The sequence below is a fragment of the Coturnix japonica genome, chromosome 11, assembly GCF_054131305.1.
Source record: "Coturnix japonica strain WE chromosome 11, WE-NBRP24, whole genome shotgun sequence".
NCBI lineage: Eukaryota > Metazoa > Chordata > Aves > Galliformes > Phasianidae > Coturnix > Coturnix japonica.
The window spans coordinates 13,966,807-13,990,070 of NC_140673.1; the positions used below are offsets into that span (position 1 = coordinate 13,966,807).

The window sequence follows — 23,264 nt, forward strand, 5'->3', positions numbered from 1 at the left end:
GGTAGCAAAGAGGGAACTAGCTCAGCAGTTCTGGTTCGGAGGAAAGAGGGCGGTGAGTTTGCTGCTCTCAGCTGCTCTGCTAGCGCACGATCCCTCACAGATGTTTGAGCCTTTGTTCTGTCCGCCAACCTGTTGCCCAGATAACCGCTTGTAACGTGGTGGGAGGAGGGGGAAGTCTGCTGATGTAAGGAGTTGGCGAATGGCATGTATGCAATGCTCTTTGAATTGTCCGTCAGCAGGGCGGATTTGGGAAGCCGTTAATTCTAGCTCTGCAGTGCTAATTTGGGACAGAAATTACGGAAGGCAAGTTCTTGAAGCCGAGGAAAAAGTAGCAGCGAGAGGTCACTGTGTGTACGGGGCTGTGTGTCCCGGCAGCAAACCGAGGGGCGGGGCGTCGTAACTCAGCGCCCCCGCTGCCCGTGCTGCTCACAGCGCCCGCGGTCCGCGCTGTGCCGGACTCACTCCCGCACGGCCGGGCTCGGGCGGCGCCGCGCAGCCCCGCAGGTGAGTGGCACCGGGGTCGGGCTGTGCGCTGCGGTGAGGGCGGCAGTCACGGAACGCAGGAACCAAGGTCCGCGGCCGGGGTATAAGGCGCCGTCTGTGCTTGCCGACGGGTGAGCGATAAGGAGCTCGGAGGGCTGAGGTTGAGTCACCTTTGCTTTAGTTATCGCGATCCGCTCTTCTTCGGGGCAAGTTGGTGCAAGCGTTCGCTGCGGCTTCCGCCGCGGCAGGGCGAAACCATGGGCCCATCGAGAATGCCCCGGGCGGTAACTGCGGGCGCCCCGGCCGCCACCTCGCCCCAGCAGTCCGGCGGGCCCGGAGGGAGACCGCCCTGCAGGGAGCGGAGCTGCAGCCGGTCTCCGGAAAGCCGAGCCAGAACGGGAGCGATCAGACCGGCAGCTGCTGGGACGGCGTTTTCCTTCGGCATGGAGAACGACGAGCAGGGTTTGTGCGAGAGTTTATGTGCCCCCGAGCTCCCGCTCCCCGGCCCGGCCGCGTGCTGTACGGGAACCGGCGGCCTGCGGGATCGGCGCCCCTGGAAATGAAGGGATACCCCCAGCATCGATGCACAGATCGATGAGCTGGGGGTACCGAGCTGTTCCGTAGGGAGAAAGGAAATACTGCCGCCGTCTTTTTTGGTCGGTTAAAGAGGAGCTTGTATGTAAGCGCTGCTTTCTGTCCAAATTTGCAGTGTAGGTAAGGTGGTTGTTCCAAATCACGAAGCACGTACTTACTGCTGAAAAAACGTTGAACTATTTAATTTGAAGTTAGTGTAGGATTTTCTTTTACTAAAATCGTGGGAGTACAACGGCAGGAAAATAATAAATTACTTCCTATGTTAGAGGAGGGTCAAAAGTTATGTTTCAAAGCATTAGCTGAGGAGCACTTAAATCGGACTGTAACCTTAGTGAACTCTGCTTCATCCAGCTAAATGGAGATAAAATGTTCACTGCAAGTTAAGGCTTCAGCAGTACAGAGCTAACTGGTTGGGTACCGAAGCTTATAAGATTATAGCATATGCTAAATGATGAGATCTACTTGTTTGTTGCTCCCTCTTCACTGATCGCTTTTTATGGCTTTTTTATTATTATTGTTATTATTATTTTTTAATATATAAGGGCATTTTAAGTATGAAAACTCAGAAAGAAAAGCATGGGTTTTATCTCTTTGTTTAATCTCAAAACAGAGTAAATTCAGAGATAACTTGTCCTGGCCTACATGCTTTCTATTGCTTCAGAATGAGAACAGTTTGGTAACTCCCCAGGACCCTTTGGAAGCACTGACCTGTCTTTAATCCTGTGTGGAGTTCCTGATGTTTGACAGACTTGCATGTTTTCTGATAGCAGCTTAAAGCCTTTGTACTATTGTGTATGCTTTCTCAATCTACTTCTGCTTATCATAAGTTCTTGAGCCTTCATATTCTTCTCAAAGTCTTGTGACCTATTGCAGCTACTGCATAAGTTTATCTTAACAAAAACCCATAAAATATAGATTGTAGCCATCTGGGGAGAAGAAAAAGTCTTTTCTTGTTTCTTTTTATACTAGTGAAGATGACTCTATATTGCTTCTCAGCAAATAATTAACACAAAATCTGTGTAGCATGTGCAAACATACCAGGTAATTCAACAATAAGATTGAAGTTCTGTATCTGTCTGTATTTACTGTTACTGCTTTGTAGGGTTGGAGGGAAGGTAGAAGACTGTTGTAAGGAAATCTGCTGTGTCAGAATTAACTGGGGTTCTTATGAAAGTTGTCTCCATCTCATAAAGACCTGAGATCATAACACAGTTCTTTGATTTGGATATACTAAACCATTTTCTTGCCCTCTTAGCTTTGTAGTGCGCATGATGATAAAGAAGTGGTAAGACTGAGCAAAGCGGCTGATGGTGATATGATAACACCTAGTCTAGACTTCAGAAAGTCTGAAGTATTGATAGTTCTCCCTGTTAGAAAATTCTTACTTCTCTCAGAATTGTATTGATCTAATATCTAAATCTGGTTTGGATATAATTCAGAGTTTTAAGACAGCTTGATTGAGTCTGATTCAGAGCTTGGAAATTGCTTTTCCAGTTTCCATATACAGCCTTGGACTGTTGGCTATGCCATTCATAAATCTCTGACACCAAACTAGAGATTTCCTTCATGTTTCCTCCTCTAGGGTGTGAAAACAAAGTAGCAGCCAATGGCACTGGTTGTGTTTTCTTGTGGGATGGAAAGGCTGTCTACTTTCGCACCCATGTCAAAGCTGAGTGACACTTCAGTCTATGAATTGCATCCAAATTATGAAGTCTGAACCAGAAAGTTTGTATGAGGGCTGCTCTAACAGCAGTGCCTGCTATTTTATTGTGTTTGCCCACAGTGGCAGAGGCGTGTGTTGGTTGAAGAGGTTGAAGTTTCTCACCAATATTCCATTACATGTTTTTGCCATGGGACAGATGGCAGCAAGGGGGCGGTCAGACAGAATGGCATCTGATATGGAAGTGTACGTGAAGCAAAGGTGTGTCAACTTTTCCACTCTGTGTGGAAGAAATGGCATCCACTGACATTCATTGCCACTTACTGAATGTTTATGGACACCATGCAGTGGATGTGAGCACAATGAGGCAGTGGGTGGTGTGTTTCAGTAGTGACAACAGCAACAGTGGGTCATCTCCACTGGTGCAAACCACAGTGTGCAGCTTCTTGTTCATCACCAGCAAAAATGCATGGCTAGTGGTGGTGACTGTGTTGAAAAACAGTGTTTCATAGCTGAGAATTTTCTTTATAGGATTGTTATTGTGTTCGTTGCATCTGTTGTGGTGTCCTTGAAAATAAATAGGAGGCATTATTTTCAGAGCAGCATATGTATTTGCATTCCAAGAAGATTTTTGTGTGTAATTTTGGAGGAAGCAAAGTTTGTTTTATTCTTCATGTCTTTTTTTTTTTTTTTTTTTTTTTTTTCTTTTTTGTTTTGAGCAATGTGAAGAGCGCCCATCCTGCTGGGTTAGAGCTGTGTTCATGTTTGATCTTGCCCATCAGATATGTATGTCATTCTGTGTGCAATCTTATAAGGTTTTGTAAGGGCCATGTTGATTCTAAAGATAACTTAATTTGTATTCCCCTTTCCCCCAGTCATTACAAAAAGACAAGTTAGAAGTTAGCTGGAAACACTTAATGCCCTCCAATTTTCTGAACATAGAATCTAGTTCGATTCCCTCATACGTTCCTCAATTACAGACTGAAAAAGGGAAAACCCATTCTCCATTTAAAAAAAAAACAAACAACAAAAAACTGCCTTTTTGTTGTTGTTTAACAGTATACGGTTAAGAAATAAACTGTATGTAGCTAGACGGAACCTGCATGACTCGTGAAGCACTCTGTTTTGTTAAGTGCTACATTTTGACAAATAGGAATTTGTTCATCTAAGTTACTTTTGGCCTGTCCTTCTGCTATTATTTCTACCATTTCCATTATTGAGTGCATGATTGCAGATGTTCTAAGTGCTGTGTCTCTTAGGAAGAAAAACTGAAGAGGTTCTATCTCTAGTCAAACAAAGACAGACATTCTTTGAATCATATGCTCAAGTATTTGAGACATTTCAAATTCTTCAGCTGAAGAGCTTCCCTCCTTGCATTGCTTACATTAAGTACAATAAAAACATGGATAGTTTGGCAAGACTTTTGTTATCAAGTTAGTTGCTGTAATTGCAGTCGCCATTTGTTAAGAATACGTAGTATAAGAGCAAGTAGGCTTTTGTTTTGGGTTGGTTTTTTCCTTTTTTGAGGGGAGTATTGCTTGACATATCAAAGCTTCTGTGCACACACAATTTTGGCTAAGTGTCCTACAAGTTCTGAATTGTATTTCTTAGGTTGGGAACTTCAACTTGATTACTCAAAAAAAAAAAAAAAAAAAAAAAAAAAAAGTGAATTTGAGAATTAGGTGTTGAATATGAGAAATGTAGAATGTTACTGAGGGCGTGAGTTTTATAAGAGGTACAATGATTAGGGCACAACTGACAGAAGTGTGGTTGGTTTTTCCATTTTAAGGAGAGCCTGAGAAATTAAAAGAAAAATGGTGTATTTCAGGGGGTCATCATTTATTTGATAAATATTGAATTGGAAACTTACTGAGTTGCCATAATTATCCTGAGATTGTGTTAGGAGAGGGAATCATTGTCTTTCTTTGTGAATCCTCAAACAGGATCCATAAAAGTTGTTGAGAGTGTATTGCCATTGTAAGCATCGGCTCACCTGGTGCTGTTAAATTGAAGCTTTCTTTGGTTAAACTTACACCTACTCAGTTTTACTACCAATTGATATGAAATATGTTTCATTTCAGCTTAGCAGAAGCGTGCAGAAAAGCCTAAGCAAATTGCTTCTGATTAGGTGATCTACACTTATATAGTCAAACCTCAGAGTTTTGAATGTGTTTTTTAATAAAGCAATAAGAAAATATGATTGTTAAGTACAGAATCTCAGCGCAAAAAGGAAAATAGCATCGGATTTTGAAATATAAGTGACGTGGCCTCCATTTTTCCATTCCTTTATAAGTGATATTTGCTCTTTTACATTAAGCACACCTCATTAAGGTTGAGGTTTCAAATGATTGTGAGACTTCTAAGAAGCTTAATTTTTTTTTTTTATTTTTATTTTTTAATTGTTTTACCTGCTTGTTGCTTGAGATCCATGTTATTATTCTTCCATGATAATAAAGCTGAACTTACTGGAAAGGAGCTCTGTCAGTTTGTTCTAGTTAGGAAACTGTAGCTTTGTGGTAAACATTTACATTTTAGAGCTTCTTATCTCTGGACCAGTTGTTTTGCTTAGAGTATTTGTAATACAAATATCTGTATTTGCAAAGGCCTTGCAGCACTTTGTTTTATTTTGAAATTGATCATGCAATATTATTAGTACTGACAATCAGAAACCATATCTTCAAGGCACTTGATAAATGAAGAGGTAACAGTATTTCACAACAAGGGCCCATAGGAAAATTTATTAAGGACTTTTGTGAGTGTGTGGCTTTCTTTCTTTCAAGTTTTGAGTATTATTTGGATCTATGTAACTAACATACACATTTCGTTTTAACTTCTCAGCTCTTTTTCTAGTCTTTGCAGCAAGAAACCTGACCAAAGTCAAACAGATACTCAGAACTGCCATTTACAGAGGCTTTTCTGCTAGAGTACATAGCAGCTGTGCTGGAAGCCTTGACAAATTAAAGATTAAAAAAATCATAGCCTAAATATCATTTATCATAATGATCATCATATTCAAATATTATCCTATTTATTGTAGGACTTTTGATATGAGAGAAGTGGGATGGAATTTGAGATGGAATTCTGGGAACCTGTGAATCTGCAACACAGCTGGAAGAAAATAGAATAAATTTGAGATCAGTTTTAGTGTTACTGTAAAACCAAGCCTGTTACAGCAACCATTGAGCAGAAGTAACTATAGTATCAATGCAGCCTCACTTTCTTAGTACCTATGGTGCTCAGGCTGGAGGAGTGAGCAGGACTATAGACCCAGCTCTGATTCTGTTGCAACACCTGTGCATTTCCCAAAGCCAGAGGAATTCTTGCGTAGCTGGAAGCTGTCTTCCAGGCTGCTAGGCCTTTGAGGTACTACTCTTTGTTTTGCTTAGTTTCCTGACATGAAACTAGGCCAAGTCAAAACAGATTCTCTCAGTCAGCTAATGCAGAAAATCTTTCTTGCCTTCAGTTTATCAGTCTGTGCTGCTCTTGTGGTTATTCCAGTTTGCCTAGGAGACACCTGGTTGGCTACCACCTGGATCAAATAGCGTGGGGTTGGTTGACCTTGTGTCATTTGTTCCATAGAATGGCATTAGTTGGCTAGTATACCTGGATAGGACAAAGCATCTCGACTTCTATAATGTAATACTATGAAGTGAGTGTGAGGTAGGTGGGGTTGTGTGTGCTTTTGTTGTTGTTTTTTCCTTTTGATGAAGCAGGATCCATTTGTGTGTCTGAAGTGTTTGCCTCACAAGGTTTTTTGCTCATGATAACAGAAAGACCTGTACTGTACTGCAGGCTATAACTAATTGAAAAAGAGACTGACAGCTATGTAAATCCCTATTGTCAACAACCATTTGAGCCAGCAGGCTGTGCATGCTGCAGAAGAGAATTCCAGTAATCTGTTCCTGCCATTATCTCTAGGGTAGAGCCCTTTCGTTTTCAGTTAGAAATGTGTGACTGGTTCTTGTCTTGATTTATTACTTGAGCAAGACTGTCCAGAAAGATTTTTCCTAACTATGCCATCCACTGGATTTAGAAATGTACTTTTCCAAACCAAGCTGTTGTGTCCCTATTTTTTGTCAGAATGCTCTTAAAACTTTTGCTTTTTGTTAATTATTTTAAGTTGGTGCCCAAGTTCTCCGAGGATATAAAGAAAAAAAAATTAAAAAAAAATTGGTACATAAAAGTTAATAAACATGTGTTTGACACATGCAGTTGAGTGGAATGTGACTTGATTATAGTACAGGCTACGCCTTGAAGGAGATAACTGCGTTAAAGCAAAGTTCAGTTCAGTTCTAGGTGCTGTATAGTTGGAATAATACAAGTGTATAGTTGTAATTACAGGGTAAATAGCCAGAGGATATCTAAGAAAAGACTCACCAGTGCTGAGGCTTTCAGTTGAAATGGATGCTCACCAATGTTGAGGCTCACTACAAAAACTTCATGAAGGAGTGATCTCCAGGAGGAGATGCTACCTTGGTAGTGGTCAGTCCTTAAATGAGATCTAGGAGAGGTGGAGTTAAGCTTCACCCCTTCCAGGAGCACAGCTGAATTACCTTCACCCATGCTCCCACAGCTGACTCGTTGCTTGTCTCAGGTGGTTAATCAGAGGTTCAGGCTGTGATCAACAGTTTCCTTTACAGGTGCTTTTGTTAATCACAATATTTAATTTCCATTAAAATGGGTCTTCAATTCTTACTGATTTTATTATTATTATTTTTTTCTCCTCCAGAATCAAGAATGATAGCCGCAGGGAAATTTGCAAGTCTTCCCAGAAATGTCCCAGTGAACCATCAGTTCTCATTAGCGTCGTCCATGGACCTTTTGACCACCAAACCTTCACTAACTGAGCATCGCTCAGACTCATTTCAAGACATCTCTATCCATGGCACTCTCCCCAGGAAGAAGAAGGGAACAGTTAAAGTTATGGCTTGTGATATGTTTAGCCACGTGGGAACATTACAATACACCAGAACACAAAGGCAACAGCCACCTTTTGTACAGGATGTCATAGAAGAGTACCCTCTACAAAATGGGAAGAGCAACAAACTCCATACCAGGTACTTATAAAAATCTTAATTTAGACTTACCTGTTCCATAGGGATTGTTGGACGTTTTTCTAGGCCTCTAACTGTCCAGTTACAGGTGCAGCTGTTATAACTGTGTGCTAATGGAAGTTGATTTCCTCTCTATTACTTGGTTTGCTTCTTGATGAGAGAAACCAAACAAAAAAAAGCAGTGTGAAATTTGCAGTGTTTGAGATAGGATGGAATCTGATGGATAGACTTCAGGAATTTTGAGAATTTTTTTTTACTTACTAAGTATTTCAGATTTCCACATAATATTCTTTTTACAGTAATGTCAATTTATAGGGTTTACATCTTTTGAGTCATAACAGCAGTGATATTTCTTTAGTTTGATATTCTAGGGGCCTTAGTAAAATACACACATTGCTATGGTAGCAAGTTCTGAGTTTGCTTTCTTCTAATTTAAAGATAGGTCTTCATGTAGTCTGCTTTGTTACCTGGCAGATAGTGACCTTCCAATATCTAAAGGGGAGCAATAGGAAAGAAGGAGACAGGCTCTTTAGCAGTGTCTGTGGCAGTAGGACGAGGGTCCTAGGATTTGTGTTGGATATAACTGTGCCTGGGTTGCCAAGAAGGCCAACGACATCCTGGCTTGCATCAAAAACAGTGTTACTAGCAGGAACAGGGAGGTAATTGTCCCCCTGTATTTGGCATTGGTGTGGCTGCACCTCAAGTACTGTGTTCAGTTTTGGGCCCCTCACTGCAAGAAAGACATTGCGGCCCTGGAACGAGTTCAGAGGAGGGCTATGAAGCTGGTGAGGGGTCTGGAGTACAGGCCTTACGAGGAGCGGCTGAGGGAGCAGGGATTGTTCAGCCTGGAGAAGAGGAGGCTCAGGGGAGACCTTATTGCTCTCTATAACTTCCTGAAGGGAGGTTGTAGTGAGCTGGGGGTTGGCCTCTTCTCTTGTGTAATCGGTGATAGAACTAGAGGGAATGGTTTTAAGCTGCGCCAGGGGAGATTCAGGCTGGACATTAGGAAGTATTACTTCTTGGAAAGGGTAGTCAGGCATTGGAATGCACTGCCCAGGGAGGTGGTGGAGTCACCGACCATGGGAGTGTTCAAGAAACGTTTGGATGCTGTGTTGATGAATATGATTTAGCTGGGAAGTATTGGTAATGGTTGGACTAAATGATCTTCTAGGTCTTTTCCAACCTTGATAATTCTGTGATCTGTGATAAGGAAAAAGTATTTCACAGTGAGGGTGCTAACGGACTGGCACAGATAGCCCAGAGAGGTGGTGGAAGCCCCATTGCTATAGACATTCAAGGCCAGGCTGGACCAGGCACTGAGCAACTTGATCTAGCTGTGAATGTCCCTGTTCATTGCAAGGGAACTGGGCTGGGTGACCCTTAAAGGTCCCTTCCAACTCTAAGGTTTCTATGATAATAGTGTGTGTTGAATTTAAATGTTATAGTACAGTTCTCCAGGTATGAAACTGTTTGCAAGATTGATACCTGTGGTTACCTCTGATTGACCATTTCTGTATCATAAGTTTTATTAATTGTACGTCTGTTGCCATGAACCTGTCAGTCTGTCACAATCCTGCTGAAACTATGATGTGTGTTTGTACTTCTACTTTCTAGCAAAAAATGTTAGCAAAAGATACACGGCACTGCAATTTTTCTTATGTTTCAGACTGGTATGTATTTTTATGATAGATTGTGAGATGCCTGCTGGCTTCTGAAAGCACTGTAGAAGCCATGGTTTATTATGCATATTCTTGGAGCTCTGTGCTGAGCAACTCACTAGTACCAACTTGTCAGAGTACAGCCTAGTTGGATGATGTGAAGATGGGAGATGAGCAATCAAGCAATCACGCAGGGTTATGAATTTCTGATCTGTTAGTAAGGAGGAAATCAATGAAATTGAGTGAAATATACACAGCAGAGTAGATATCACTTAGGGTGGTATATTGCATATTGTTCACTCTCCTATATAGAGGGGTGCCTGATGTAATGAGCTTAAACTGAATTAAAGAAGCAGTCAGGTAGGACAGATTTTCTTCCCACCACCTTCTTAGTGCTAAAACAAAGGATTAGTTTTCCTTTTTTTCTGGTCAAACACATTGATAATGTGTCAACCAGATGACAATCATCCTTTGTGAGTAATTCTTCTATTTACATGAGCTTCAGATAAATTGGTAGAATCTGTGATACTATTGAGTGTGCCTCTTTCTTTATTTAAAGGAATTAAAATGATTTAAAATTTCTGAATAACTCAATTCTGAGGAACATCAAATAAAGCACTGACTGTAAAGGGTTGCTAGACAAAGATATAAATCAACAGATGAGAGCACATATGCAGAGAAATTTCTAAAAGCCATTACTGTTTTTGATAAGCCGTAGTTCTGCTGCACAACCACTGCTTTCACAGCATTGTGACTGTCCTGGAAAAAGAATGCTTAAGAACAGCTTTGGCTCTTGGGCTCCTAAATGTTATCTAAAAATAAAATAATGGAAGCTCCTACTTTGTGCTTTTGATCAAATTGTAGAGAGAACAGTACTGCCTGTGGTTCAAAATTAGAAGTTGTCTTGGAAAAGGTAATAGAAGTAGGACAGATTTTCTTCTGTGATAGGTAGAATGGAACAAGTGAAGGGATTGCAGAAGATGGAAGTGTTGAAAGCAAATGGCTGTAATATTAGCTGTGCAGAGGCATTCTGAACAAATATGGGTGAGTGGAGATTTTATTTAATTCCAGAGAAAATAAAGTTTTATCTTTTCCTGAGTTTTAATTACTGAATAGTCCCCGCTGTTCTTGTGTGAACTGCAGGTCATTATGCAGTTAGTCATAGAAGTTTGCACTTGTTTCCACTGGTGTTTGAATGAGTCATGTTCATAGTGTTGTGCAGCTGTAGATAGAAGAGTGGAATGAAGTTAGGAATGTAGTAGGAGTGCGAGTGTTATGCAGAAGCTGCTCAAGGATAAAATCACCAAGTCTTTTACTCTGGTTTACAGTGTAAACTAACATGAATCTGCAGAACGTATACTTAAATACAGTATGTCTAGTGTGTTCAGACTTGTACCTTTACAATTAAGTAGTTGTGTATTTCTTAAATCTATGTAGATGGAAGGATTTTGGAGGAAAAATGAAGAAGGCTTTTAATCTTATCTGGTCTCTATAGCAGTTCTGTTTGTCTAAGCAGCCATGCAACAGGTTGGTACATTTTTCAGTTTCTCAGGCTCCTTTTGAGCCTGTACTGTCTTCACTTTGATTTATCAGGTAGCAGCCTTGGCACTGAGAAAATTGTTCTTCTCAACATTGCTTTTTCAATGTAGAAGGAAGAGCTGCTTTAAAAATTGTCACTAGCAATGGTCATAGTAAAACAAAGAAACATGCTTTCTTGTAGCAATGTGGCCTAACATTTTTCCTCACGAGAACATTTATAAAAGTACTTAATAGTACAAATAATGTACTTCAGGGACTGTCAGCAGTTGTTATAACTGTAAGAATTATTATCTAGTTGAATAATGATGTGTGGGATAAGTGTGGCTGTGAGGATGGCAAAGGACCAGAGAAAGTGGGCACTTAATATGGCTTAGCCTGCACAGGTCTGTATGTTGTAGGGTTCTTTACCGCAGCATAGAGATTGGAAGGTAACGTACAATCGTAGAAAGATGGAGGTTTTCTTAAAATTGATACAAAGAAATAGTAGGGTATCTACTTAAAGATTCTTCATTGATGTAGTGCTAGAGGATTACTGAACAAGCCTCAGAGTCTGCAGAGAAGGAAAAGCTGCTTGAAAATTATGGCTATTCTGCATCCGCTGAGCTGAATGATCAGAGCTGGGTTTGTGCTTTAGCAGGGAGAAAGATGTTTTCAGATGTATCAAGGGAAACTCAAGAAAGAATGTGCTTCTGGCCAGGACAGCCTTAGAATGGTAGAGGTTATGAGTGTGATGATTAACTGCCTTCTTCTATTTGTGAACTGTTAGTGGAGGAGTATTTTATTCTACTGCAATTTCAAAGCAGGTATGTGGAGAATGGTTTACTTGTACATGTGTACATGTATGCTACTTGTACATGTGGGGAAGGGTTAACAGAAACGCACTAGAGAGAGGCTTTGTTTTTTAGCTCATGAAATGAGATGGCACAGTTGTGAATACCCAAAATAGATATGAGTATGTATTCACATCCCTTTCTTAAATTATATTTTGTGATGGTCTGAGTATGAAAAAAGCGTGAAGCCAATTCTGAGTGACCTGTTGAGCCCTTACCCAGTGCCTTACTTTGAGTTGTTCTGAAAATATTCCAGATGACATCTTCCTGAATGTAATGGGCTTTTTGTCTGAATGGGAGTTGGGCTTATCTGATTATAAGAAAGCCAAAATATGTAATAACACCTAACATGTGAACCCATGGTTCACACAGTGATGGTTGACTTACAGACTCCAGTTTATACATATTGTAGGTAAACATACAAATGAATAAAGCTGTAAAGTCAAGCTCTTCATAAAGAGAAAAAGAGAAACATTAGCATTACTTGAAATGTAATAAAATCTGATGAAAAAGGAGAAGTTTGGTGTTATCGAAACGAACCTTCAGTTGAGTTGATTTTGAGATGTAGCAGAGCCTGCAAGTACTTATCTTAAAATGTTGTGTTGTTTTTTTCCTGAAACCTATCCTATGCAAATAGTGAGGTTGTGAATTTGCCCTTTTTATTTAAGATAACTTACAAAAAAAAAAAAAAAAAAGGAAAAGCTTTTATTTTTTTTAAGGGTCTTTACAAGATAGGTTCCCTTTGCTGGGTGCAGGTGATATGAATGGTGCTTCATCACTACTGAGAGCTGAGACTCAGGAGTTAGTTTTGTGCTCGGTTCCTAGTTGTTTTGGGTAACTGCTTACTGTGGCAGCTTTATGCTGAAGTTGAATGATTGAAAAATGAAATAATTAATGTTTACTATTAGTGTACATCATAGTGTACATCTTTACTATTACTGTACATCAATGAAAGTAGCCATTCCTTGAAAATAATCTCAAAAAATTGCACAAAGATGAAGACTTCCTTAGACAGGATAAGGTAGGGAAGGGAGAGGGAAGATCTGTCTTCTCTAGGCTGTACTAGTAGGGCGCTGTAGGAGTTGCTATGTTTTATTGTGTATCAGTTTATCAGATTAAATATTATAGTGCTCTTGTAGAGATTTGCTACAGTGTCTTTTTCCCAAGGCCAAAATTTTCAAAGCACTTTTGTTGTGTGGACGGTGAATAAGTACAGTGAAAGAAAAGTAGGTCGCTTTCTCTCTTTCAGTCGTGGTTTCTTTGCTTTATATGGCAGTAAACAGACTGCTTTGTCCTGTAGTGTTTCTACCTCTTTCATTTATTTTTTTCTGGCTTGATCTGTCCTAAAGATCTGTTGCGTTGACAGTGGGAATAGTAGAGTCCATAACAAGGCCAGAGTACAGAAATAGAGTTTGTGAATACCAGACGAAAGCATTCTCACTGCTAAAGAAGCAGTTAACCTGCTAGTTTTATCACTTAGGTTCATTGTTTAGGAATATAGTACAAATACAGCATTTAGATCCTTTTTCTGAAAGATTCTGCAGATGAGCAATGAGTAAATTGCAAAATAAATTGCTAAATTTTTTTCACAGCATTCAGCAATCTCAGAACTTCCTACAGGTAATTTGGGTATGAGAAGAGTTTAGCCATGCTTATGAACTTTGCTAAACTGGTTAAGAATGGGATTTTTTTTTCCCAGTTAAATTGCAAAATGTTGTGATTTTTTTATTTTTTATTTTTTTGATTTTTTTTTTTTTTCCCTACAGTAGCTTCCTTTTCCCTCTGTGCTTCACCTGTTTTCTCTGATATGTTTGCTTGTATTCTGTGTGTATACGGTTGCCCAAATGTCTCCTTTTTGGATATTGGCTACGAAAATCCTTCAAATGGACCAAATTCTACTTCCACTGGATTTGGCATCATTGGTGTTTTTTATTTTTATTTTTTAAACTTAACTGGGAATGGAATTTGACTGTTAATAAGCATTGAGATAGTGAGAAACAGCAGCATATGATCCAACCTGGACAGCTGAGTGCCTTGCAATATTCTTTAGTGGCTGGGCTGTAAAGCAGGAGGGCTCTTTTTTGCTTCTAAATTAAAAGCTGTGAGGGAATTGGACCTAAAACTGAGTATTAAACAGTAACTTAGTTTCTGATGATGAATTACATTCCTAATAAATGTGAAATTTGTTACTATATTTTGCGTTGGTTGATTCCAGTGTAACCCATTTTCTACCTGTCTGAACCTGCTGAAATTTCCAGTGTTACATCATAGCAACTTCCACTTAAACAGAAATGGGTGGGCTGTCTTCACAAAGGCAATTTTTAACAAGAATTTTAACATGGTATTTATTTAACAGTATTCAGTACAAGAAATATTTGGACTCACTATTTTTTGTTGTTGTTGTTTGTTTTTTTCTCTTCTCTCTGTTGCCCCATTCTGTTCTAGAGATCAGAATGTTCCGGATCCTACTTTGGAGTATGTTAAGGTAAGGTACCAGTTCTTATCCTTCTAGTTACATGCTGAATGAAGTCTTTGAACTGCATGAGTGTTTCTAGTCTTCTGTAGTCAAATAGCGCTCCTGTCTATCTTCTGCTTTGGGGAAACTAATTATAAATATATCAGACCATTTTCTGCATGCTTGCTTCAGAGAAACACTTCTGGCTATTGTTTCATTTGGATACTGGGGCCTCTTACAGTTATGTAGTGACTACCCATGAACTCATCTTTGTTAACAGATTAAAAGAACCCGTGTTCTTGCTTAATTGATTTCTGGGGAAGTAAAGGAACACATTTGCAAAATAAATAAATAGATGAGATGGGTTTATACTTACTTGATGCTACAGTTAAAAATTCACATATGAGCTGAAAAGTAGCTGAAATTTTGGAAGAATTGTATGTTCTGTTTTCCTTTTGTACATATCAGAGTGCTGAAGAATGCATACATATGTATTGTGTTAGTGTTATGAATCACAAACACAAAGCATTCATAAATCTTATTTAAAAGTCAATCCTGAATTGGCAGTATACAAACTCTGGAAGAAACCTTAGGGATGTGATGCCATAGCAAGAGCCTCTTGCTGTGCTCAATGCCTGTAATTTCCACTGAATTGATGATACCTTTCTTTGTGGTTGAGTCAATATTCTTTTTTTTTTTTTTTTTTTTTTTTTTAGAACCTTGAAAGAACTGGTGTATAAGTCATTTCTCTCAGATATTACATTCTTTAATTATTGCACTCCTTTCCTCTGTCTTTTAGATTTTTTTAGATATAATTATAGATTATAATATTCTGAAAAGTGTTTGAGAAGTGCAGGTTATCCTTGGCTATAGGATGTTTCTGTAGCTACTCATGTGGACTGTCTGAATTTCTCAGATGCTTGAATTTCTGCTTTAGGTTAGAATTTGAGTGACAAAGAGACTGAGGAGGGCCAATAGTAACAAACTGAAGAGGAAGTTCCAAAGGCAGTTGAGTTCTGATGTTAGAATTCCCTTTGTCTGGTGCTCATACTTGAGGAGAATTGACAGGTTCCCAGGATGGGGTCCGGGTTGATAGAAATAGTAAACTTGGAGAAACTGTGATTTGGAGAGGAGCCCTCTGCTAGACTCTCAACTGAGGGTTGGAGTGAAAGCTGGAATTACAGTTTGGAGTAAGAAAAGGGATGAAGAGAATGGGAAGGGAAGAACAAAGGGAAAGGGGCTGCCAAAGGGCTCATAGCACTGCTAGAATTCTGCTCTAAACTTCAGTTAGTTCAGTGTTGCAAGGTCCCTGGCCTTAGTCACAGCTTAATGCTGAGGAATGATAATGTAGTGTTCTTTGACAGAGGTTAACAGCTGTCTGGAGAGCACTGTAAAAGAGTGGATGCCAAAGGCAACAGAGTGGTGAACATGTTGGTTATGTTATTGAATTTGCTGTACGTCTTGCACTATTCTGGCCTGTGTGCATTGTTACAGTTTTAGTAATATAGCCAAGTGAAAGGCTGAGGTATCTTGCCAGTTCATCAATATGTGTCTTGTCTTGTTGCAACAAGTTTTATATTATATAAATGTGGTTTCTCGTCTTTTCAGTTTTCTAAAAGAAGCTCGTCTTGGACTCTTGTCAATAGCCTTGGTGCTATATTTACTTATTAAAACTTTGATGTCAGAATGAAAAGCCTGGGGAAAAGAGGCTTACAAGGAAGAAGTCAAGGACTATCCTCTCCTTCAACTCCCTTTTAACAAAGTTTTTCCCGTCTATATATCCAGTTTTAATGTACTCTAAACTTGGTCCACAGCTCAGTGGCTTTAAAACAGGAATTCTGGAGAAGAAATCTTAAGGCATAAATTCAAGAAGTATGAGAAAATACTCTCTAGGTTTATAGAATTTTTAGCTCATTGAATAAATGGTGAAGGCCATATGAAGTCGGGTATAAACTGCTGAAAATTAAGGTACTCAAGTTACAAAGCTTTAAAGTAAGTTTTTTGCAGCATTTCACTCTGCTTGTAGCAACTTTGCATTTGCACATGTCTATTTGTATTCCAGCAGTCAGGCTCCTGGTGTCTCTACCAAGTTACGGTCCTTTATGAAGTTTATTATGTTGGGACCCTGAGGGCACTAATTGGCCTCACTCAGGGCCCCTACACACATCTAATGAGCAGAACCTTTGCTTAAGCTCAGACTGGTTGCTTCAGGCCATTCCTGAGTTGTCTTAGGCGTGCCTGCCCCTAAGCCCCATTCCTGAATTGCTGTGGAAGAAGCCCTAAATGGACCTTTGGTGTAGTAGCCCATTATCCTGTCTTGCCTGAGGCTTGCTGGTTTGTGACAGTAGTGTCAGTGTCATCACCCACCTCAGCTTGCTTGTACCTTGGTGCTGTGGGACTGCACCTTTGTTGGTGAGCTCATTTCCCAGACTGAAGCTCCCAGCTCACCTTCCTTTGGGGAGCTGCTCTATATCATGCCGGTAGTAGCTGACTGTGTTGAACAATCAGCTATCAGAAGCAATCAAATGTGTGCCATCCTCATGTATGATGCACTGTGTAAGGCTGTACGGGCATACTTAATCCACAGCAGCTGGTTTTAAACTGGTTAGATTTTTTTTTTTTTTTTTTTTTTTTTTTTTAAGGGAAACTGAGCACGGAGATGATCTTACAACTTCACAGTTGCAAACTGTGTTTCTTTAAGTAATGCAGAAGTACTACTTGACCTTGTGGGTACCATAAAGTAGATGGTTGGTACTTGTTCAGAATGTGCTCTTGCTGGGAGATAATCAGCATCTCCTTTAGATAGAATGGGAAGAATTCATTCAGGAATGAGAAAAAATATCTTTTGATATACTCATCTTCATGGTGCAGAGAATCTTATGCTGTTTATCATGCAGTAGTGACTACCTGCAGGAACTGCTACAAAGAGACCTATGTTTCCTTTCTTGCTAGAATCTGGTGACAAGAAGTAATACGAATAATAGCTTGTATTTAAAAATACTCTGGCTAGGGGAAATACAAAATACATTATTTTTTTTCTTCTCTTTTAATTCTTTTCAGTATACAAGACTGGACGGGATTATAAAATTAGTCTTCTGAATTGATAGACTACTCTCTATAGGTGGTGTGCTGTGGTTTCTAATGCTTAAATCTAAACTACAGCTCACAAGTGGCAGTTTTATGCATCTTGAATATTGATGCATTTGTTCATTCACTATACAAAGAGAGCTAATTATGCATAAGCTCGTTCTGAGGGAAAGACATGCAGTGATTTGATGGAGTCTGAGTACTGAAGCGTCTGAATGACTTCAGCCCCTCCTTTGTCTACTCAGCGTTGCTGAAACCATGGTCACAGTTAAACGGCTCTTTCAAAAAATCCTTTTATGGTAGTAGAAAAAACAGGCCAGACTGCATTGAGACAGACTGCTAACTAAGTCATGAAAGAGATTTACGAGCACAATAGCACGTTGTACGTTCTGTGAGATTCTTACAAGTTTTACCAGTCGAATAATAGAACCATTGGTAGTCTCAGCAGGTTGTTCCCACACCCAGAGTCTGCACTTCTAGGGGACAGACTCCTGCAGGGGAGAAAAGGATCAAGCACTGGCAACTTCACAGTGTGTTGGAGGACTTGAGAGTCGTTTTCAACAGATTCATGTGAACCAAAAACAGCTTTCTGTCTCATTCCTGTGCATTGTAAATACTTTGGGATCTTTCAGTTAAAGTCTATGTTGTTATCATTAAAGCTCTATCAGGGTGGAAAGAAAGAGAAACAGATTTCTCTGTTTTCTGGAGATCTTACAAGCAGTTCCTGTGGGAAAAGTGCTAATGATGGCATAAATACTCATCAGACACTGGTCTATAATGTGAGATCTTGGAGATATATTTTAATTCATTAGTGGAAGAATTACAGAATTTATGACTGATTGTCTCCTGAGTGTGATCATGAGGAAAGAAGTTTATATTTAGATTCAGACTTGGAAAAAAGAAGTTACTGGTTCAGGGAAGTTAGAGCTGCAGAACAATGTTACTCCATTGCGACATTTTCCTGAAGTGTACTTGTTTCTGTCAGCCCCTCAGTGTTCGTTTTCTCCGTAGTTTTATTCTAACCTGATTTTGTTCGAGAACAGGCTGCCATAGTTATTGTTGTTACTTAGGACAGCTCTTGTGAGTGCAATTGGAAAATAAAATTTTTATGTCATGCTGAAGTGTTGATCATGTCCAGCTTTTCAGCTTTTTAGCTTAGAGGAACTTGGATTCAGCAGTGAGGTTTGTTTATGGACAGTTTGTGTGATTCATTGAAAAAGTTCATCTTTTTGACACCGAACACGTGTGGGTGTTCATCACTCTTATGACTGTTACAAGAAGATAATTTGGGAAGAGCACTGTCAAAATGGAAGTTAGCTTGTGTGTGTGTATTAGGCATGGTTTAGAAAAAAACATTTGTCAGCATAACATGTAGTAGCAGTTTGTGAAAGAGTTTTTCCTGATGACACTGAGATACCATTGCAAGGAAACCTTTTTAGACATGGAAATGTATTAGAGAAATCCCCATTACACCGGAAGAGTTGCCAGTACAGTGTATACCTGTTTATGATCTACTGTGCATTATTCTCCTGTGCAGACTTGTCTCTTGAGATGCAAGTTGTGATTTGTGAATGGAGGGTTTGTTGGGTTTTTGTGTTACACATAAAGTATTTGTGCCCAGAGGAGTACCTAAGGTACCAAATAATCATGTCGTTCCTTTTGATCCTTTTTTTCCTTCATTTTTTCCTTTTTGCAACTGCAGCATCACAGAAGGCAGATGTGTCAGACATTGTATTTTAATGAAGAGTGTGCCCATATATCTGAATTTCAGTTTACCTGTCTTTTTGTCATTATGGAATCGATTTCCAGCTTGAAGACTGTTGGCTTGACCTTGGCATTGAACTAAATCTGTTTTACTGAGAGGTTTACAGTTTTCTATGTTCTTCTACTTAGTAGGATCTTTAGTTTCACAAACATCACCCCAAAACAGATACCTCTTCTATATAAACTGTGCATAATTCATAAAGATAAGACCCTGCTAGATCTAATTTAATGTAAAATACATGCATTTATCCACCTCATAATTAAATGATCCTCCTTCTGGTGCTTGCTGAGTAGCTGATAGTTTTACATCGCCCTCTGCTGGAGAAAAACATTGTTACTGTGGATTTTTTAATTGCCATTGCTATTAAAAATATAATTTTCATAACTTCATTGTAACCAATTTTTTATTATTCATAGGTGTAGAATAGGGATTAAAGTTTTTCCCCATCAACTCTTCCTCTTAAATTATACAATTTTTTTTCCTGAGTAAACATGTCCCTTAGTACAACATTTAAACATTTCTTGAGCTCCTCCAGGGATGGTGACTCAACCACCTCCTTGGGCAGCCCATTTCAGTGCCTGACCACCTTTTTGGAGAAGTTTTTCATAATATCCAAACTTAGTCTCCCCTAGTACAACATGAGACCATTGCCTCTAGTCCTATTGCTAGTTATGTGGTAGAAGAGGCTGACACCCACCTTGCCACAACTTCCTTTCAGGTAGTTAAAGATGGTTTAGTGGTTTGTTGTAGCTCTGGTAATGGGAGGATGTTTGGACTAGATGATCTTGTAGGTCCTTTCCAACCTTGTGATTCTATGATTCTGTGACAATAAGGTCTCACCTGAGCTTCCTGTTCTCTAGACTAAATAATCCCTGTTCCCTCCTAATAAGACTTGTGCTCCAAACTGCTCACCTGCCTTGTTGTCCTTCTCTGGGTATGCTCCTGGTCCTCAGTGTTTTTCTAGTAGTGAGGGGCCCAAAACTAAACAGTAATTGAGATGTGGCCTCACCAGAGCTGAGTACAGGGAGACAGTCATCTCCCTGCTCCTGCTGGCAAAACTACTCTGATACAAGCCAGGATGTTATTGTCCTTCATGGCATCCTGACTTGTGTGAGTTGCATATGTAGATGAAATTCAGCTGCTCTTAAATAGTCAGTTCCCCTAAAATCATTAAGATAATATTGTCCCCATTTACTTGGACTTAATGAAAACTTGTTTCATTTGATAGAACAGTTATCCATAATTAGTGATGGATCTTATGCCCAAGCTTCAATAATTAGCAATGTTGAGATTTGTTTGGCTAACAGGCTACTCTGTGTGAAGATGGTTGAGTCAGCAATTCTATAGTGGTTTGGGTTCAAAGCGATGAATTACATTTAAGCTGATATTTCCAGTAAATATGTAGGAGCTGTGATTCTACTGCTGCACAAGATAATGCATTTTTCAGTCTGCTGTCCTAGTGCAAGTTTCCTGGAAGGGATGGTCCCAGATTACCCTGTAGCTGTTCAGAACTTTTCTCCCAGTCCTCCATTCTTGCATGACCTTATAAGCTTTTGAGATCTGGTGGTCTTGGTTTTTTGTTTTTTTGGTTTCCCCTCTTTTTAAGTATACTGAGAGTAGAGGTCTTTTTTTTTTTCTTTTTTCCTTTGTGAATGATAATCCTTGTATGAATTCAGTCAAGTGGACAGGGTCTTTGGAATTAATCTGGCCTTTATTGGAAAGTCTTTTAGCCTTGCATTTCCCTTCCCTGATGCTGAAATAGAGTTTACGGCATTTTGTATGTGAAATAGTTCTCATAATGTTTACTAGGCTTCGTAAAGGCTAAAACATTGATACTGTCAGCACCATGAGTTGTCTCTAATTATGTGCTGAGGATCAATCTTATGTCTACCCTCTTGTTACAAATTTGACCCTGTTAATGTCTGTATTCTAGTTCTTGAACATTATTACTCATTAAATCTTAAATATGTCTGTTGTGGAGTCACAAAAAGCTACTACATGTGCTGAGATTGCAGTAAAGCTTTGAGTTGAAAACTGTCTATAAAGGTACATTGCTTATTTCCTTGGTACCACTAATGGCACTAGTGCCAGTAGAATAAATACTTAGTTGAATTTGTAGTATATTTGTTAGATGAGTATCAACTGTCAAGCTGCGTTAATTTATGAGAAACATCAATTGGAAGACCAGAATCTGAAACACAGGACAGAAATTTTGATGTAGAAAGGAAAGCCGAGATTTCTTATTGTGAAAGCATTATTTTTATTTTGACTCTAAAGATCTTGTCAAACAGATTTAAGTGGAAAACATTCTCCAAACTATCAATATCTGTGGCCCTCAGATGCTGACAGTTATAGGATGCTGTTGATAATATCCTTAACTCAAAATGGTGGTGTTGTTAAAGGAAATAATAGTGGATGATAGTGTTTATTTGCTTTTCAAATAAAGGTGAATAAAAGGGTGGTCATTGTCTAGTCCTCCTTGATTTGCGATTCATTTTTAGTGCAAATGTATGATTTTATTACATGTTGTGACTGTTGAAGTGAGAGAGAATTTCTAGGAAAAAACGGGGCTTTCATGTGAGTGGAAAGTGCATAAAAGTTAACCTGGTTGTAAATTAAGTTTGATTTTTCTTTCCAGTTTCTGCACAAACACTGCATCAGTTAAGACAAGGAGAAGAAATAAGTGTCTTGCTGTGTGTGTGAGGGCATCAGGTAGAATTCTTGTAGCTTACAGCAGGCTTTTATGTACATATAAAAAAGAAAAGCTATGAGTGCCACAGAATTTTATTCCTTTTCATGTGAGGTGCTTAAACTATTAATGGAATAGAGACCTTGCTGCAGTTTACCATCCTTTGTGTTAATCTTTTCTTAACAGTTGCTGAACTGTGGCTTTGTGTGGAATGCTTCTTTTCATTTTGAGTCTTCATTAATATTCTGTGGGAACTAAGCTTTAAAAACAACAGTTATTGATGTGTTTGGATCCTTTTTCTAATCTGTAGGTGGACTAAGGGCAAAGGCTTATTTGGTATGTGAAACAATTTAATATAAACTAATACATAGTGACATCTCACTGAAGTTGATTTTCAAACTTATACAAATACATAAACCGCAAGATGGAGTGTGTATATAGCTTGTGGAAGTCAAATTATTATTAAACATTTTGGGTATTCTTAGTGACAAAGCATGCGGAGGTGAAGCTTCTAATTAGGGTAGGACTAATATTGCATGTGTCTGTATGTCCTGCCTCTTTTTGGAAACATACTGTTTGGATACAAGTCTGCCTGCAGAGAGAGAACAAGGAGCATTGGAAGTACATTTCAGTTGTGATGTCATCTACAAATGTGTACTCTCAATGGAGCAGAATTTGCTGATTGAGGGTTTTATAGGTCAAGTGCTATTAGAAACTAAGCACATACATTAGCGAGGGAATATAATTTTAGTGGCTGTGTTGAATATTCAGAGATCATTTGCCTCCTTGTCCTCAAGTGTTTCATTAGTAAAAGGAGGTATGTGAATTGAGATGAGCTTGCTGTATTTGCTTCCTCAGTTTCATGAAAGCGTGTCATTCAGAAATGTGGGGGAAAACAAGCCTTCTCAAACTCATACCTGCTGCTGCAGGCTGTGAAAAACTGAGCTCCAGCAGAACCCTGTGACTTTTGAGTTTAATTTGTGAGTGTTTTACATCCAAAATATCTCTTTCTATAAAAGGCAAATATTTTAGGGTATTCAGGAGTTCTGATGAATGGTTCATTTTGAAGTTCTTCCAGTTACCTTGAAGTAAAATAATTTTTTTATCTTTGAGTTATAGCTGAAATTGGAATAGATCTCAGACAAGCACTTTACTTGGAGAGGAGAGGGGAGACTTTCAAAAGCGGAAATCTGCAGTTAGTAATTGTATTAGTGGGTCCTTATTATGTGCAAGAGATCTCCTGCACAGTGTTCAGCAAAATTGAAGTTAAACTAATGACAGCTAAATCAACAGGAAAGGGAAGGAAATACGAGACAGAAGTTGTGAACAAAGTCTTAACAAAAAAAAAAAAAAAAAGAAATGTTTGCCTTTTCACTTCTTTATTTTATCCAGTACAGGGAATAAATTGAAAGAAAGACACAAGAGACCGTACAAAATAGGTTAATGTTTA

At 39.1% G+C, this 23,264-nt stretch overlaps 1 protein-coding gene across 4 annotated transcripts in view; it reads left to right on the forward strand.

Moving 5' to 3' along the window:
* The first annotated feature begins 428 nt into the window (after positions 1-428).
* The window catches only part of BCAR3 (BCAR3 adaptor protein, NSP family member), a 47,303-nt gene continuing 24,467 nt past the window's right edge, over positions 429-23,264 (forward strand). Inside the window, exons 1-3 of one of the 4 annotated variants that reach the window (XM_015869941.3) lie at positions 429-945; positions 7,467-7,794; positions 14,264-14,303. In XM_015869941.3, coding sequence (XP_015725427.2) covers positions 741-945; positions 7,467-7,794; positions 14,264-14,303 — 573 coding nt within the window. In that variant the 5' untranslated portion in view covers positions 429-740. The remainder of the gene's footprint in view (positions 946-7,466; positions 7,795-14,263; positions 14,304-23,264) is intronic. The other 3 variants (XM_085511289.1, XM_085511288.1, XM_015869942.2) reach the window with 3 other exon arrangements.